The sequence below is a fragment of the Chamaea fasciata genome, unplaced genomic scaffold (assembly GCF_029207755.1).
Source record: "Chamaea fasciata isolate MVZ Bird 193981 ecotype frontalis unplaced genomic scaffold, bChaFas1.0.hap1 SCAF_7, whole genome shotgun sequence".
NCBI lineage: Eukaryota > Metazoa > Chordata > Aves > Passeriformes > Sylviidae > Chamaea > Chamaea fasciata.
This window is the reverse complement of record NW_027094092.1, coordinates 8,476,823-8,496,221: the sequence shown is the minus strand read 5'-3', so window position 1 is coordinate 8,496,221 and position 19,399 is coordinate 8,476,823. Positions and strand designations below refer to the sequence as shown.

The following is a 19,399-nucleotide window of genomic DNA, read 5'->3' as shown; positions in this document are numbered from 1 at the left end:
CTTTATACTGTTGGGCATTCATGTTTAATGTCAAGACAACTCCCATTTAGTCTCCAGCTTGTCAGCCATGATGGAGGCTGTCATGCACAGGGAAATGTACTGTATTAAGTATTAATTTTTTTTTGTCATGCACTGTTGATAATGTATTAACATTTTTGCCAGATAGTATGAGCTATTCAAGAAATAACTGCTCTCATCCACTTTCAGACAGCATAAAATAAGTATATACTATGCTCAGGGCAACCTAAGTCATATCTGTCTTGTAGCATTGCTTTTAGAAATGGACAGGTTTTTTTCCTCACATTTACTGTTGATTTTAGGTATCCAGCACCTTTAGAAGACTTGTAGCACTGACTTTCTAAAAATTGTCATATTTTTCTTGTCATGTGACTTTAAGTAAGAGCAGATAATAAATACATGAAGGGAACTGAAAGTCCAGGTTTATATCCTTCCCTCTCATTTTGGGTTGTGGGAGGTTCTCAGTAGAGTTCCATCAGGTCAAAAGGACCAAGAATGTTTGAAATATTAAAAATCCACATCCCCTTGAAGAAGTTTTGTCACGTATCTGTGACTTGCCCAGTCTGGAATGTGGGTAGGTGTGTGAGTGAGGTAGGTCCCTGCAGGAAAGGCTTTATACTGCTTCAGACTTTGAGTCCTTTGTGTCTAATGTTAGGACCATGGGCAGCTTGGACACTGGCTCTTTCAAACTGCTGATTTACTGCTCCCTAAGCCCAGGGGACAGTTTGGCTATAGAATCTGAAGGCAGTGACGAGATAGGCAAATGTTCTGAGATGGTCACAAAGATTCCATGGGGGAAGCTGCCTTTGAATCTTGAGAGGCATTGCCCAAGCAGTTGTCCTTGTGTGTGTAACAGGCAGGTGCCTGGTTTAAGGCCAAAGTCACTCTGAACTAGGGGGAGAAACGACACTGGAAACTGGAGTTTATTGGGAAATTTGGAAGTTATGGATAAGTGCTGTGTGGAGGCACTAGAGGACACCGCAATAACAGGCAACACTTTAGACTTCCCTTCTTGCCAGAGCATTGCATTACACATGCGTTTATCTTGGTGTTGCAAGTTTGAAAAGCTGCCCTGCTGTGAGATTTCAGCTTCAGCGGGAGCAGACAAATATCTTGGAAGGGTATCATGGTCTTCTGTTGGGCTGGAAAATCGCCTCTTTGGCAATAGAGCAGTTTATGGGATCATTATCTTATTCACAGGATTGTCCTTGAATTCCTCCCCTTTTTATAATGTCTTTTGAGAGGACAGGCAAGTAATTCAAAGAGCAGAACTTATTTTTAGGTTTATTCCGAGCCTGAAATAAATTGAGAAGGCTGCGTAGTGTTACAATAGACAGGGAGTAGAACAGAGACAGGAAATAGGGGGTCTTTGGTAATGAGTTCCAGCCACTCTTGAAACAGAAAGCCAGAGAAGGCATTACTTGAGAATAGTTTCTCAGTGACAGCTTAATAATTTTTAGCTTGTTATTCAGCATTAAAGAGGAACAGTTCCTGCAGATTTATGCTGTTCTGGAAAGATCCATTTTTAAAGATCACTTAGCAAGTTATCTTTTCAATGTTTTTAGAGTTGCATTGTTCTTGCTGCTAACTGATCTGCTGTTTAAAAATATCAGATGTTTGGGGGGGAGCCTGAAGTTTATACAGTTGCGTGTTATATATACATCTGTGTGGAGCCTTTGGGATAAGACTGGGGGACAGGGACAGGGGATTCAGCTTAAAATATGACCAGGCATTGAAGATTTCAGAAGTTGAGGGTTGAAAGGAGAAGAAATCACGGCTACATCCTGTAGAACAAAGCAGAGCGCTTGCTTCCAAAAGTTTCTTTTAAGCCTGGGAATGTGACTGCTGAGATGGACCAGAAGCATGGATGGTGAGATTGATATTTATAAGCACTTCACGTGGCTAAAGAGGGTAAGTGATTTGCTAAGCTTTGTTTTCATTTTCGAAATGCACATTTAGCAAAATCTTTGAGAGGATTCTCTGCTTTGAGGAAGGAAACTCATTCAGTGCCTCACACTTTAAATGGTGTGAGTTTCTTCATGAGAAGTGAATTAAAGACATGCCTTAGTGGAGGAGGAGGAGGCTTAGGGAGGGGGGAGAAAATCAGCTGTCTTTGTCTTTAAAAATGAAACTCTAGGACCCAACTTTGAGCAAATGGCAATAGATTCTGGCAAGGGCTTGTGCCTTCCGGGGATTGAAATGCAACAAAACAAATCCTGCATGGTAACGTATAGCATAAGAAAGGAGAGGCTCTTGTTTACCATGTTGTGCTTTAAAGGGAGAAGTTTTCTACACCAGTTCTTTCTTTAAGTGATTCTTCATCGGGGTAACTGTATGAGTCCTTTCTCGTGATGCCTTTGTCTCGGGTAAAAATGGTGGTGGTTTTCTTCTGTGCCTGTTACTCTGCTAAAAAGATGTTTGTTTGGTTTTTAAGGCAGGGCTATTAACTTTGTTAATTTTGTTGATGAACTGCCCAGGCATAGATCAGCTGCATGAAGTTTTTGTCTTCCTTTTTTTTTTTAAAAAAGTAGGTTTCTACAGGTCTCTTATCACCCTGAAAAAATCACTTTGTTTTTCTCAGCTTTTAGGTTTTATGTTCTGAGTATTTATTTTTCAGTGTTAGAAAAATCCTTGAATGGGATGTGACTAAATCCCTCAGAATAGGCTGTTTTTAAAATTAGAATATGGATTTATTGTATGTCATAAAAGAAGCACATTCTCTCCTTTTTCTTTTAAAATCTGTTTTAACCTGTGTGTGTTTTTCCAGCAAATTCTTGCTTGTCGGTATGTATACACACATGGATACATATGCAAATGGTCTCTTGGGTTTTTATTAGCTGTATAAACACAAAATATCCGTCAATTCTAATGTGAAATGTGATTAGGAGCACTTATTTTGGGTAGTTTCTTGAATAAGTGTAAAAAATTAATCATGTGTCAGTCTTTAATAAGAGCTTGAAAGTCCTGGAGTTAATTTACCAAATATTCTGGAAACTTTCACATTTCTGGAGTGTGTCTGTGGAGGGGATTAAATGGAAAGTGAGCAGATAGTGAAGAGGCAACAGGAAGTAGCTGCTGGTAACATTATATTATAATTTAACCTGTGTTCTGTGCAGTTACGGCTAATTACCTCTTTTAAAAACTATATTTAGAGCTCACACATTAATTTGCTATTTAAATGAGGTTATGGATGCAGTGTGTCTGACACTCCTGCTTCCAGAAATTTCATTTCTGTAAAGACAGGTTTGCTAACAAAAAGGTTAATAAGGTCTGCTGCCATCAGCTTGTGGACTATGTTATGAAGTGTTCAAATGTAGCACAAGATTTTACAGAAATTAGTAATGCTCCTGCTGTTGCATGTAATTCCCTTTATGTCAGATACATAAAGGAGAATATCAGTACTGCTGGTTTTCCTTGCAAGCTCTTTAAAGGGGTGAGCATGTGGGGGAAGGGAGGAGGACTGAAAGTGGTCTTGCATTGTTCCCAGGAGAACTTAAGCAGTCTGCTCCCACATTCCTTTGACAAGTGATTTAGAAACCAAAAAAGTTGAAACTGTCTAAGTTCCTTGTTCAGTTCTCCTGTCCAAGAATCCCAGTGTCTCACGTCTGGCACTGACTGTTACAGCATGTAAAGATTTCAGTCCCTGCAATCATAAACTGTTGCTCTTTGGCTTGATTATAAAATTATGAGTTTCTTTCAGAGTAACACATGGCATTTTAACCGAGAATAACTGCAACAGACTCCCGTAAAGCCTTGGTGAAGTATGCCAGGGCTGGCTCAAATTTCATCATTAGCAGAAATCACTGGAGAGACCCAGATGGGTTTTGATGTTGCAGGGGTTGGCTAGACTGTATTTGTGTGGTATCTGTGGCTTGGACTGGGTTAGGGCAGCAAGCAAAAACAAAAACCGTGAGATCCAGGCAGGCAAAACAACAGATAGAGCTGCTGGTTTTAAGCAGACGTCTTGTAACATAATATGTACAATGGCCCCTTGCAACAGCAGCAGGAGATCAAACTGAAAGAATCTGTCACCACACTTCAGTTCTTTCCATTGGGTTTTATTGGTGCCAACAAGACGTGTGGAAATGCTGGGCCAAGAATGGCCAAAGGGATGGACAAAGTGGGAAGCAAGACCAGAGAGCTTGTGGACAGAGCCAAGGAAGGAGGATAGGGAAATTCCTTGTGTATAAACATGGTGCTTTTAAATTCACAGCTTGGCCAGCAGCACAGTCATAAAGCAGTGCTGGGCAGTTTGGGGGAAGTGTGTGGGAACTGACAGAACATGGATTCTTAGGCTTCAGGCAGTGCCTTGAAGCCTGTGGGAAAGCCAAGGACAAAACTCTCTGTCTGGCCTGGGAAATCGTGAGGAGGAACCCAAAACAATCCCTATAAGCAATCCCTGTAGATAGCCTCTTCCTGGTGCCTGGTGTTTTTCTGACTTGATTACCGGTAGAGATGTTCACAAAAAGGTGGTGCCCTAAAGGACCAATCCTATTAATTGTACTGAAACACTGTATAAAAGAATCTGTCTTTCAATAAACTTTGTTATAAGCCCTCTGAAGAAATTGGGATTCTGTGTGTTGTTACATGAGCCGTCCTGAATTGTAACAATAGAAGTGTTTTGAAGGCAATTAATACTGGGTTCTTTCACAGGGCCCTAGTGTGGATCTGTTAAAAGTTTCTCTTGCAAACTAAGAGACCTGAGATACCCTCATTACCTGAAAATGTCTCATTTTTAACAAACATTTCTTTGTTCTCCCAAGGGATTTGGGTTAGAGGGTTCACATACAATTTTGTGTCATCCTGTTGCTTTATTCTTTTCTTTCTACCCACTCTTAATTGGATGACACCATTCCAAATAAAAACAGTACAACTCACATTTTGGTATGCAGACATGTAGTTACAGACAAAAATGATTAATAGAAATGCTAATATTCACTGCAAACTGTGTGGCACAGAGCTGATGGCTGGCCTGAAATTGATATGCATTGGTTTTAGGCCTTCCTTTTTTTCTGGAGGAGATTCTTTACCTGTATCGAGTGATCAAACCCATGATGTAGCCATTGAATTCAAGATGTTGAAGGTGAATCTTATGACTTCTGTAAGGATATTTACTCTTAAGACATGTAACTGTCTGAAGCATAAAACCAAGTATTAGTTTACAGAAAAATTTTCTGGGTATAATAAAATATTTGTTTAAAATTCATTTGGTTGCAGGACTACCAAAATTTACCTAGCTCTGTCTTTGCTTAGTTTCAGACTATGCACTGTCAGCTTTTTCCAAGTGACTGCCACTTTCATTTAACCAACCAGTAACAGTGGCAAATAAAAAAATCCTGCTGTTGATTTACTAATTGCCTTCAGATGAAATACAAGAATTATAGATCCAGAAATTGTGTTCCAGCCCTCTCCTCCTCCTCTCAGGTAACTGAGGGGAGTGCACATATATTGAGATGGATGTGTGTATCTGAGGTAGCACTAACATGTCAAGAGATTGAATTTGTATTGCATCCACAGTCAAATGCAAATAAAGATGTTTACTGTGTAAGCTACTCGCTCATCACTCTTATAATACTCATCATAATAAATAACTCCTTGTGACTCAGAACATAATTCTAGTGATCAAAAAGAGGTGGAAAGACAATACACTTCAATATATTGTCAACTCAAATAGGCTGGAAAGAGTCTGCAGTTACATTTTCTTGTGTTGGAATGCAGTGCTGAGTTCTGGGTGCTGCTGGTAGTTGGTGGTAAAGCTGACTGGCTGGATTCTGCTAGCCATACTCCTTGTCTTCAGCTTCTAAACTACAACAAAATGCAATACATCAAGCACGTCCCTAGTCTTCCCCATTAATACAAGTATTATTGTTGCCATGGGCATCCTGTTCCATTATCAGTGGAGCAGAAGGTGATTCATGTGGCTAAGGAAGAGAGAAGGCTTATGGCATAATCTGTCTCCTCAAAGAGGCAGGTGACTTGTTGAAAAAGCTCACAAATCACCACTTTAACTGACTGCCAGGTTTCTTTTCCCAGCTCCTCCCTGTTCCATATCCCAGGGTGAGATCCATGGTGTTTGTGACAAATTTCTGAGTCACAGCTTGCTGACCAACTTCAGAAGTTGGTGGGGTTTGGATAGAAATTGGCTGTGTTGGAGATTCTTGGCGCTGAAAAGGCACACACGAGGAGAACATAAACTGACCAACATTTCTTGCCATGCCCTTTGATACTTTGCTGATTATCCCCATTTTAAATCAAAGCCATTGAATTGTTCTCCAAAGTCTGATTGTTTTGTGTGTCATGTAAGAAGGAAAATTTAAGCCCTTTTCTTGGAAGAGGACTCAGTAATGACTGGATCATGCAAGTGGTACTTAGAATGTCCCAGCAACTTCCCAATATTATTTTCATAGTAAATCAGTGAGCATATTCGAAAGAGAGATTTGGAATATAAAAATGAAGAGGCTAAAGCAAGCAACATAATACTTTTTGACCAAGAAAACCCCAAATATAGAAAGCTTTCTTTTTCTTTTCTTTCTCTAGAACTGGGAGTAACAGCTGATTTGGAATTGTTCCAGGAAACTTTTTATGTTAATATCTTTTGCCATCTGATGTGCAGTAAACTATATCCCAAATCACCAAGGAGACTGTAATACAGGTGCTCCAAGGAATTGCTTTGCAGCTCCTGGCTTCCCACGGCTTGCACAGGTGCACTCTTCAGTGGGTAAAACCTGGCTGGATGTCCTGACACAGAGTGGTGAAGGATGGAGTTATATCCAGCTGGGGACTGTCACCAGTGGTGTACCCCAGGGATCAGTGTTGAACCTAGTCCTGTTTGGTGTCTTTATTGATGATCTAGATGAGGGGATTGAGTGCACACACAGCAAGTACCAAGATAACACCAAGTTCGGTGGGAGTGTTGATCTGTTGGAGGGAGAAAGGCACTGTAGAGGGATCTGGACAGGCTGGAGAGATGGACTGAGGCCAATGAAGTGAGATTCAACAAGGCCAGATTCTGGATCCTGTCCTTGGTTCACAACAAACCCATGGTGCCCTACAGACTGGAGACAGAATAGCTGGACAGTGGCCAGAGAAAAGGACCTGGAGGTGCTGGTTGAGAGTGACTGAACATGAGCCAGGGTGTGCCCAGGTGCGCAGTGACACCCTGGCCTGTATCAGCAAGATTGTGGCCAGCAGGAGCAGGGCAGGGACTGTCCCCCTGTCCTGGGCACTGGTGAGGCCACGCCTCGAGTGCTCTGTCCAGTTCTGAGCCCCTCAGGAAGGACATTGAGGGGCTGAAGTTAGTCCAGAGAAGGGCAATAGAGCTGGGAGGGTCTGGAGAGTCCTTTGAGGAGTGATTGAGGGAGCTGGGGGGTGTTCAGCCTGGAGAAAAGGAGGCTCAGTGGGGACTTCATCACTCTCTAGAACTGCCTGACAGGAGGAGGGAATCAGATGGGGATTGGCCTCTTCTCCCAGGAAACAGTGACAGGACAAGAGAAATGGCCGAAGTTGTGCCATGAGAGGTTTAGATTGGATGTTAGAAAAAGTTTCATCACAGAAAGGGTTATAAAACATGGGACAGACTACCCAGGGAAATGGTGGAGACACTGACCCTGGAAGAGTTCAAAAATGTGTAGATGTGGTACTTGAGGATGTGATTTAATGACAAAAATGGTGGTCGTGCTGGTTGGACTCGATGATCTTAAAACTCTTTTCCAGTCTTAAGAATTCTATGATTCCTGTAGGCAAAGTATTTTTGGCATGCTGTTGGTTTTTTTATCTGCAGTTGTACTGCCATCAGCATATTTTCAGCTACCTTGCCTTAGCATATTGTTCCTTCTCCTTTGTTATCATGTATAATCATAAACTTTTTTATGTGTTTTGTGCAATCTCTCTCATTTTTTCATTGTAAGAGGCATGGTTAACATATTTGGCTTATAATTTGTTGAGCCTAGGTAACAATTTTTGGTCTTTAATGCTGGACCTTCTGGAATAAGAGCTTTATAGGGAATCCTGCAGATTCAGCCTTTTAGACCTGTGTTACCACATGACCAGTATTTATTTATTGTTTGTGAGTTCTTAGAGCAACTGGGATCATCTATGATCTTGTGTCTTTTGTGCTATAGGTCTTCTATTCAATTGCAGCCCGTACATGTGACATCTTGCTCAGTTTCTTCTCAGTCCTGGCTCTCACAACTGCAGAATGCACTCCAACCATGCACAGATGGCCTTGATTCATGTTACGCTGTTTTATCTTGTCTTTATACATGCCACAAAGAATTACCAGTTCTCAAACAACTGCTGTGAGTCAATCAGACGCTTTCATTTAGCAGGTCATTTTTCTGTCTACTGTATTTCCGTGTGCTTATCTGAGGCCTTTCTGGCTGACCTCTCACCTGCGTATTTGGAGCCATTTCTGTGAGGTCTTGAACCTTATCTGGACTTACTATGAACTGGTCAAAAACTTGTGGCAAAATTATATTTTGAGTAGGGTTAACACGTTCATCTTTTGATGATGAATGCCGGTAAGTGAGGTGTGGAGTGAGTGCCTGAACATTCTGTCCTCAGTGTTCCTGTTGACCCCTTAAACAGGGACAGAAGATCAAAATTATTGAATTTGGAGGTGATTCTAGTTAAGGGCCTTGCAGCTATGCTAAAGGACATGATTAAAACATAACAGCCAGATGCACAGGAAAAGAGTATAAATAATAGAATGCAAGTCAGTGCAGACTTGCTCAAAGTTACACACTTAATCAGAAACAAAGAGTAAAAGCAAAATGAAGAGCAGACTGGCAGCTAAATAAAAGCATTTTTAAAGGATCTGGAAGTTATGGGTCCTAGGCTGAAAATATATGAATTTTACCATATGTCTAATATGGAAAGAAATATGGCCTGAGAGTCTGTGAAAAGGTTTTACCACTGAAGCCAGTTTCAGCTGGAGTCCTGTGTATCCTCTTAGGCACTTAATTTCAAAAGAACTTGGGAAATAGTTGGTAAAGAGGAACCAAAAGAAAACAACAAAACAAATCTCGAAAAATTAACCTATGAGGAAAAGACAGAAAAACTTGTATTTTCTTTCACAGCATGCAGAGGGACCTGCTAATTAGAGATGTAGAGAAAAACTTCAAATACGTAGAAAATCTCTGAAGTGAACAGAAGCACCTATTTTTTAATTTATGGTGGTACGATAACCATGAAGTTGAGTAGCTGATTCTGATTAGGCATTAAGAAAAATGCTCTGATGGTGGGTAGGTAAGAAGTTGATGGAGAAGCTGTGAATTCCATTTCTGGAGGTCTTTAGAAGAAGACAAAACAAGAATATTGCAAATCATCATTGGGTCTAGGATGCAACAGGGAACCAGATGATCTCTCCAGACATCTTTCAGCCCTGTTTGTAGGTGCCATTGTGATTTTCTCAGTTTCTTTCAAAATAATCAGAGGCAAGTGTGCTCGGCTTCTCTCAGCTTATAAAGGTGCCACACTTTTATCTAGTGCCACACTTACATCTAGTTCAGCAATTTATGGCTTGAAAAGTGTCTTTTGATTGGATAAAAATTTTATTTCTTGATTTGAGTGAATTGGCACCATGTTTATTTTCAGCACCTGTTTTACATTTTGGCCCGTAGGCCTCAATATAGATCAAGATGTCATAAATATAAATTTTTTTAAATATTTAATATTAATATTAATAATATATTTTTTTAAAAAAAAAACGTTCACAAATGTTCAGTTGAAAAAGAAAGGGCAGTTGGGGAGGAGGATTATAGTTCTATTGGTGCCGTTGTGCAAGTAATTATAAATGAGTAGTCAGCTGCAGCTGAAGGGAGCTCCTTGGATTCTTGTGTTGGCTGCAAAGCCAGGCTGAGTGTTCTGTTCCCTGGCAGAAATGCAGTGCCTGCAGTGAAGCTGGGAAATTAACCTCTGGGGGCTCAGGTTAGTTTTGATGCTCTGAGCAAACGGCTCCATTCCCACAATGTTTCAGTATGCAGGATGAACCTCGGAGACTGTTCTAAACTTAAATAAATCTGCAGACTTTTTTTTTTTTTCAGCTGTGGTGTTTCTATATGAAGTATTAAAAGTCATAGGAAATGGGGCATAGTAGTTAAGGACAGGCCATGTTTTAGAAGGTTTTGCTCCCTAGAGCCATCTAGAAATCCATAAGTGATTGGGTGGCTAGAGTATCTCCTGATAAGAATTTGATCATTTAAATAAATTTTTAATTGCTTACAAAAAAACTTCTAGTTTTCTTTCAGTAATTTCTAGGAATAATACGCCTATAGCAATTTTTACCACTTGAAAGTAAATACAGGAGTCACTGACTTTGGAAAAAGACTGTGGAGACTAGATATTTTAAATAAAATGGGTTTTGTTTTGTTAAGATGGTATTTTCCACTGAAATTATAATTTTCTGTAAAATATCGGTCTGTTCACTTACCACTCTTGAATGCTGGAAATGAGAGAGGATTCAAAACACAGCTGAAAAGGGTACATTCTTAATGTACATTAATTTTTAATTTCCATTAAGTACAGGCTTAATATATCTGAAATAAACAGTTCTGGTCTATACACATATTTTTTCTTTTTTTTTCTTTCTTTTTTTTTTTTTGTCTTGTAAAAACTGCTCAATATAAAAAACTTTTATTAACTATTGCTTGAAACTTTAACTGTAAAAATTCTCACTGCACTTTTTTTCCCTCCCAGTCACAGGTGAACCATCATCCATCCAATAATGAAACTTATCAAGAAAGGTTGGCACGATTAGAAGGTGATAAAGAGTCGCTCATCCTGCAGGTATGTCCAAAAGAGACAAGAATATTGTCTGTGTAGTTGATATTCAGTGCAAAAAAGCTGAAGTGGCAGAGTATTTTCTGTTAAACAAATGTTAGGAGGTCACCAAATGTAACTGATATTTAACCAGGAATTAATTTGTAATCTGTATAATGTCTCTAAATGATTTTGTGGTGGGGTAACATGGTAGAGGAGAGGGGTGTAACAGGAGTAAAAGTTTTTCCTGTTTATGCACTGTACCGAAATTGTTTACATCATTGAAAAGCTCAAGGGGGAGGGAAAGAGGGATAGAGAAGATTTGACAGTAAAATGCATGCCTAAACTCTTCCAGGTTTCCTGTTTCTCAGTTTACCAAGCCTTTTTCAAACAGATCCCATATCCCCTGTAAGTTCTGCTCCTGAAGAAAACACATGTTGCACAACTTAAAAAAAATATTTTTGTCTATATATTTTTGGTAGTACTAAACTGCACAATTCATGCTTTTTAAAAACTGAAGCCAGAGATTATTTAAATAGTCTTTGCAAATTCTTTCCCTTCACGTTTTCACATGCATAATATAAGCACATATATTTATATCAAACAAAACTGGAGTGTGTTGGGTAGGTGTTCTCCCTGCTTTCAGTCACAAGTTTCTGTAAACATGTCTTATCCTGTATGTTTTGCTCACACTTGTGTTCATTTACTGAGCAGAAGCCTCACTGCTGTTGTTAAATAAACAGTAAATGTTTTGAGACACAAGCTTTGGCTTGGTTGGATTATTTTTTTTTCATTACTGTTAAACTAAATTGCTATTACCAAATTTAGGAAAAAAACCCCACCTGACTGAAAAAAAATCTTCTGGTTGGAATTTAAGTCTGTGCTACAAATTCCCTTTACAACTGCTATTTATTAGAACATCTGTAATCAAGTGGTTGTTTATACTAAAAACTTGATTCTATTACTAATAGAAAACAGCTTTTCACACTGTACATTCATGCCTTGCATGCCTGAGCAACTCTTAAATGGAGAGACAATTGGATGGCCAAATCCAGCTGTTCCCTCCAGAGCTGAGGGTGGAACTGGCACATCTGTGGCTTTGGCTGTGGGGTTCTCCTTTATTGCTTACATTTATCTGTGAAGTCCTGTCATTTTCCTCTCTTTGTCCTGCAGATTGTCAGTAACTATTTCTTCATCCACACAAACAAGTACCCAGGAATGCAGCCAGCCAAGTACACAAAACGCGGGGGTTTGTGACACGTTTTGGGACCTGCCTAGGGTTTTTCTTAGAAGGAATAGAGTAAAACCAGAGCTATAAAATGTCTCCCTTGCATTTTACTCCCATCACTTCCACCCTTCATCAAATCCAAAGACTTAGTCAATATTTATGCATTTTCCTTTTGCACTGCACAGCATCACTGTGGAACTGCAAAAACCCCAGGAAAATAAGATAGACTAAAACCTCAGTCTGGAAGATGAACATCAACAACAATAAAGATGCCAAGGTGGAGCTGGGTTTAGGACCTGGTTTACACCAGTTCTTCTGTCCAGGCAGTCAAACCTGAGGAGCACAGGCAAGCCCCAAGTTGAGGTTCCATGGCCTGAGGGACTCTGCTGGTGCAGACCTATCTGCTGGGCGTGACCTTTGGCAGGAAGGATGAGAAAGGAATTGGAACTGAGCACCTCTATCCTGTGGCTCATGCTGAATTGCACCAATGACTGGACCGTAGCTGCAATCTGGAGGGAATATGAGGCTGGGAGCCCTCCAGGCTTGCCTCAGACTTTTACGCCTTTCAAACACTCGATTTTTAGCTAAGTGCTCAATACCTCTCACTTTTGCAGACAACAGGCTGAGCCTTGCACGTGTTGCACTGCTAACGCAAGATGGAATTGCCAGTGTAACCGGGAGATTTTGTTCTGGGTGCCTACGGATTCCTTGAAGAGTCTGGCCAATGTGATCCTGTACAGAGGGGAAAATATGAGCTCCAAGTGGTTGATGTGCCTCTCAGCCCAGCTGCTGGAACACCCAACACATGCTTCTAAAGCTGCTAAGCTTTCACTAAATACCTTTGCAGGTCCCATTTAACATCCAGAGTTTTCCTTCCAAGTTACAATAGTTTAAATGGTATTTAAATCTAACCTGGTCCTCTAAATAGAGCTGTTTTTTTTTCTCTGGAACTTGCATCACGCTGAAGGAGAGAATTCCGTTCATTTCTTCGTGCCTTCTGACCTCATGTGGGGTTTCTTGTGTATCATCCCTCAATTAATGGGAGCAAAACAAAGTAGACTAGCAACAGCAGGGAGTTCTCCTGCCCCAGCTTGGATGTGAACCCCTGCCATCTGCCTCCACCCACTCCTTCCTATCACCTCTCATCCGGAGTCCAGCTGTACTCTAACCTACAGCCAACTACTTGAATGGAAAAAAAATTAAATAGTCCCTTTTCCCCTTTTCATTTTTTTCTGTGATTCTTTCCCAGGCATACTTGCATTATGTCTGCAGGTAAAAGAAATGCAGATCTCTCCCTCTGCAGCTTCCCTGAAGTGAACTCAATTGTTCATTGGGGTTTGGACATGCTGCATAGTGGATATATCTTAAAAGTTTCACTTCCACATACTGTACATTTTTATTTTGTTTTATTAATAAAGGTGTTGCAGGGTTGGATGTGAGAACATATATAAGTTTTTGTTAATGCATTTACTTCAAAATGGAGTTTAAATACCTTAGGCTCCTTTGTTTGTTTTAGATAATATTTTTCTAGAATAATCAAGGCTTTATATAAATAAATAGTCAAAATGAATATACAGAGTGTATGTTCTTCTTAATATAAGAATTATCATTAGGGGTTTTTTCCATATCTGTCTAATGTTATTATGGGTACAGGGTTTTTTTTCTGCTTGGCAAGATTTGGGTTCAGTTTCTGGGATTTTTTATTGCATACTCATTTCTCTGTACCACCATTCCCACAGTTCTTTACCACGACTGCTTATTGTTTCTTTTCCTGGGGTTCATTGTCTGTATCTCCCTGCTTTTGCTTTCATGTTTTGGCTTGCCCAAGCCTGGGAATTCTTGTTGGAATAGAACTTTGCCACAGCCGAAACTTGCCTTTTAACACATTGCATTCTTTATAGCTTCAGAACTTTTTATTGATAAGTAAGTTTTGAATAAAGTTTTGTTCCTGTAATAAGTAAAGTAATTGGTTGGATTGGGAATGAGCAGTTTTCCTGCTTATCTGTTTTAGGGAGTGAAATGCCAACAGAACCCAAAATGGCGATGCATGCTCCAAAACCACATAAAATATTTCCAGCGTCCTCTGTTCTTGCTTGCTCCTTTCCAATTTTCCAGACTTTTGCATGAAGGGACCCAGGCTACCTTTAGGTAGCATTCCACCTCTTCTTGAAATGCCCTTTCTTTTTTATATCAAAACAAAACTGTTGCAGGGGAGGGGAGATGAGAGGGCGGGGTTGGAGTAAAATAGAGGTAAGACTGCAAAACTGTGTTGGTAGAGGAGGTTGCTGCAGTGCACAAGAATATTAAAGCATTGAGGGCGTTAAAAGGGATCTTCTTGTCAAAACGTGTGTTTGGATGTTATATGCATAAGGTAATTGAAACTTACTTACAGTCAGTTCAGTAGCACTGTGCTTCTCTCAAATTACAGGTGAGTGTTCTCACAGACCAGGTGGAAGCTCAAGGAGAGAAAATCCGGGACTTAGAAATCTGTCTTGAGGGGCATCAGTTGAAGCTGAATGCTACAGAAGAAATGCTCCAACAGGTAAATCTGGATTACAGAGCTTCCTGCACAACCTTCTCCAGTGGTGGGGTGAGCACACATGGTCAGCTTGTCTGTGTGTGTGACTGCCTTTGGCAGCAGGATAAAACAGGGAGGAAAAAAAATGCTTCTTTTATTGTTCTCCTCCTGCTTTGCACTTCGCCCCCCCCCCCCCCATAAATGTTTTTTTGTTTTCCTGTTGCAGAGAAGTTTTACTGGCTGGTTGCATAATGCTGTACGTGGCAGCCTGTAAAATGAAGCTATTGTGTCTTATTTGAGCTGTGCTTATTTGGACATGGCTGAGTAACTGGTTAGACAGGTTAAATGTATCTAATATATGTAGAAAGTTACAGAATTAAGAAGTTTTACTTAAATGCCTTCTGTTTTCCTATGGCTTTGAAGTTGAACAAGCAGCAATTTGAAATTAATTACTGTATGAAGTTCTGTTCTAGAAGCATTTTTGTGTAACTTCAGAGCTTTCCCCTTAATTTGATAGGAGAAAATCACTATATAAAGACATTTTTTCTTTATTTCAATCAACAGTTTCAGGCTATGTGATTCAGTTTTTGTTCTTTCATGTTCTATGTTGAGGGAGCAAAGCAAATGATAAATTAAAAACCTTACAGAACTTTCAGGTCTGTTGATGCCAAAGTTCTTTGCCTGTGCAATTTTCTGTTATTACAGATGTAGATCATCCACTGTTAATGCAGTACATAAATACCAAAATAGATTTGAAACTGTAAACAAGCCTTAAAAATCTATGCCAGAAATTTTTAGGATAGATACCATTCTTGATGAACTTAGTTCTTCTCCCCACATGAATATGTTGTGTTATGTATTTGCTATTTTAGTGCATGTGAGATACACAAGCCTTTTTATGAACTGATCCAAGCTTTAAATTATGATAAGGATCCTTGTGCAGGTATGTAAACAATAGCAGTTTCTATAACATGAAATTGTATCCTAAACATTTTAAATTGTAATTCTCAGAGGCTCTTGAAAAGAAACCTTCCATCTCACGCAGTCCAAAACACTTCTAGCTGGGAAAGGTTGTATTCTGAGGGATGTCTTTAAAAATGCAAACAGTGAGTGCATGTAGTTTTCCAGTGAGATCTGAAGGGAAACTCAAAGAACAGGAATTATTGAAGTTGTGAAAATCTCTTTCCAGACTATAGGAAGACATTCGCAACAGAGTGCAGAAGCTTCCTGTTTCAATCTAAAGCTAGATAGTTGTTCTGTGACTTCTGTTAGAACTGTTTATTCTTTCTCTGACTTAAATTTTTTCCCCAGATAATCTTCTGAGGAAACTGTGAACTTAGAGCCTTATCTACTGGAACACTGAGGCATCTGAAAATAGAATATAATGTTGCATGAACATTGCCATTTCAGTGAAAATGTTTGCATCTGCTCGTCTGACACATGCACGAATTGCTTACAAAGCTGATCCTAAAGTGATAAGCTACAAAAGGCTGTACCAAAGTTAAAGAAGTCAGAGAATTTCCAGATATGTCTAAAATAAGCCTTAAATCTAAATTTTGGGGTAACTTTGAGCAGCTGTAGTTGTTTCTGCCAGTAGACAGTGGGATATGGGAAACCCAAGTTCGATCTCTCAGCAGAGAATTTGTACATTTATTTTCTCAGCAGAGGATCTTATTTAATATCATTTCTTTTAAAGGTTCTCTTCTCAGTACATCTTGTTGAAAAGATTATCCTCTATGGGGAATGAGTTGAGATTTGGGCAGAAGAGATTGACCTGATCATGTGGTGATTATGACATTCATTTAAGATAATGTGGCCAGTGGACTTTCCTGCAGATAATTTGTCAAAAGTAGAGTGCGTGTGTGGCTTCAGGGATTTCAACAGATGGATCAGTCAGGTTTTGGGGATATTTGGGTTCAGATCTTCTCATCCAGCAGCTGCTGCTGGTGTCCTGCTTTTCAGAATGACTTCTGTTACCCTCTTAGGAGGGGATGTAATGTAAATTCAGGTTTATTTCATTGTTCTTCTTCCCTATTTACAATATATTGAACTTCACTGGTTTTTGCCTTTGTGAACTTAAGTCAGCTTCTTCCTCTAAGTGGAAAATGGAACCACAAAGATAAAGCCCTGTCTTTTTAATTTCAAGAAGTATAAGAAGAGTCACTCATAATTAATTCTGTGGGGAAAAAAAATGCTTCCAGTAAAAAAAAAATCATAAACTTTAGGATAACCTAATGACAGTATCGGTAAGTTCCACAGCAGAAAGGGTATTTAATGCTACCCTGAAAAGCAGTTTTTGCTGAATCTGTGCTAGCAGAGACTTGTCAGGGTGGAGTTACTGGCAAAAATCCTTCTGGCTTATGATTTACGCACAGTTGTTTTGAGCCCTGCTACAAAGTGATCATGGAACCACTTCTGAAACGTTACCTGTAATAAAAGTTATATAAATAACATAAAGTGGCTGTTCAGCATTTTGTGTGGGCATCTTGAATGTGGAGTAACAGCAACAGAGCAGAAGGCCTCATTCTCCTTTCCTCCTTCTCCGTCTTCCTGACCGTGTTGCTTCTGCAACTGATTTGAGACTGTCACACTCAGCAAACCTTCTCCTCAATGACTGGGAGAAAACTAACCTGGGCTTTAGAAGGAGGAGGCTGTTTTTGTGATGGCCTAGTCAAACAGCTCACAGGAAAGGTCCAGATGTGGCAGAAGGGCAGTGGTGAGATGTGCTTTGACCTCACTGTTTATGGGAGCACAGCCAAGAAGAATACAGCTCAGCAGTGTTTGAGCAAGGAGAGGATCCTGTGTGAGAGAAGCAGAGATGCCTTGGTGTGCACAGTTACAGGTAATGTGATGCTTACAGCATCAAACCAAATGTTTTACTTTTGTAAGGACACTTTTTCCACCGCAGATTGTCATGAAGAAAAATATTTTTCCACCTTGAAGGTCTCTGCATTTTCTTCCTTCAAACAAACAAACAAACAAAAAACCCCCCCACAAACCCCCCCCCCCCAAAAAAAAACAAAAAACCCAAAAAAAACCCCAAAAAACCAACAACAACAAAACAAAACCCAAAACTGGCCTTTTCAAAGCTCATGAAAGTCAATGGCAAAACTTTAATTCAGTCCTGAAGCATAATTCATGTTTGGGCTGAGAAAAAACAAGGCCATCCTTCATACTAAATGATAACAGCAAATTTTCTGGAACATGACAGGGAGCAAGACACAAGTTTAATCTCATGGATTTACCTTGCAGTGGGGTGTCTGACCTGCTATTTAATGTGTAAAGAATATGGAAAGGCTGGCCCATGTGAATAGCTACCTGCCTTTCCACTTAGCACATTGTAATGGAGATAGCTAGAAGTAAAATTAAAAAAAAAACTTCCTGGAATTACCCTAGGAAAACAATTTATGCTGTGACAGTCCATTTCCAGTATACCAATGCCTTTAAATTGTAAAGTTACGGCCAGTTCTAGAGAGCAATGATGTGTGTGTATCTTGTTCTAAGTTATTTTGTGGCATTACTAAGTACTTTCTACCCGTCAGTTTTAAGAAGAATTTTTTTTTTTTTTTTTTGAGAAGAGAGAGGGCTTTGGGGAAATCTCTTATCAACATGCTGTTGAATTGAAAAGCAGAAGTAATTTTTGCTCTATAAAGCTGCCTGAACTGTCCCATAACAGAGTACCAGCCATGTACTCACATGGCTGGTAAAACACATGTAAACACATCAGTGCTGTGGAATCTGTGCTGCCAGGCTTAACAGCTGTGTCATGTCCATCTGAAAAGTGAACCTTCTGCACATACAGATTTCACCTCTACGGTTCCTTTATGTGCATTTCTTGGTAATTATCATGAGTAATTCTAGTTTGTTACCCCTTTGCTGTTCCAGAGCTGCATTTTATTTGTTTAACACATAGTAATTTCCACTGAAGCCCTTGGGCGTAAGGGACAGGCAGTTTGCTTTGTCAAGGACAATTCTGGTCTGGGTGGCAGGTCATTCCTGTACCTGACCTGAACCAAATCCTAGATGTGGTCTGACCATGTCTTTGTGCCTTCCAAATAATTTCTGAAAAAATGCAGGGGACTCTTGTTGGGTAGTTTTGTTGTGTGAACACGATTGTGTCTTCAATCAAGCGAATTCTCATGAAAAGTGTGAAGGACTTGGGGTTTGAATTCTTTGTGTCTTAAAACAATACACATAAAACCTGAAATGTTCAGATGTAAACAGGAATGGATCTCGGCTCTCATAGCAGTTTATGGCCTACTCCTCTCTGGGTGCAAGGCCCAGAGGAAGGTGTGCCAGACAGTGGAGAACCTTTTACAAAACTGGATTAAAAGAATGCAGAGAGGAGCTGTATCAGAGTAAGAACTTGAATCCAACGCTGTTCAGTGTGTACCTGCTCTGGTTTTGCAGTTGTCTCATGCTCAGGGGAGCCAGAATCCTGTCTTGGTTGCTGGGTATAAATCTGGTGTGTATCTGTTTGCTCCTCAGGAACTTTGCTGGCTGGGAAAGACCATTCCTTCAACTTTCTGTTGCCTGAGTTATCTGATCTTAGATGAATTTCAGCACTTGTTTATATCATGCAGGAGCTTCTTGCCAGCAGCTGGCTTAGTGTTTCAGATTTTGAAGTGTGCTCTGTGCTGCTCTGGTTGACTCTAGGGTTTTCAGAGCGTGCTCTCAAGCTGTGCAGCTTTATCTCTCCAGGTGAGCATTCCACTGCTCTGCTCTTTTGCAGTTACCGTGGGCAGGAATCTGTTCCTCAGGCGGATCCAAGGGCTGGTCAAGTTGGCAGGGGTATGGGAAGCTCTGTCCTTTCCTTGCCTTAACCATTTAATGGGCAAATGATGAATTGGAGAGCTGTATTTCCCTGCCTGCTACTG

The 19,399-nt window shown here is 40.0% G+C and overlaps 1 protein-coding gene across 4 annotated transcripts in view; it reads left to right on the top strand.

The window, feature by feature from the left end:
- PPFIBP2 (PPFIA binding protein 2) overlaps positions 1-19,399 on the top strand; it is an 89,623-nt gene that overhangs the window by 39,273 nt on the left and 30,951 nt on the right. For 2 of the 4 annotated variants that reach the window (XM_066187464.1, XM_066187466.1), the window contains exons 5-6: positions 10,714-10,803; positions 14,433-14,546. In XM_066187464.1, the coding sequence (XP_066043561.1) occupies positions 10,714-10,803; positions 14,433-14,546 (204 nt within the window). Of the gene's footprint in view, positions 1-1,103; positions 1,930-10,713; positions 10,804-14,432; positions 14,547-19,399 lie in introns of those variants that run through there. The other 2 variants (XM_066187465.1, XM_066187467.1) reach the window with 2 other exon arrangements.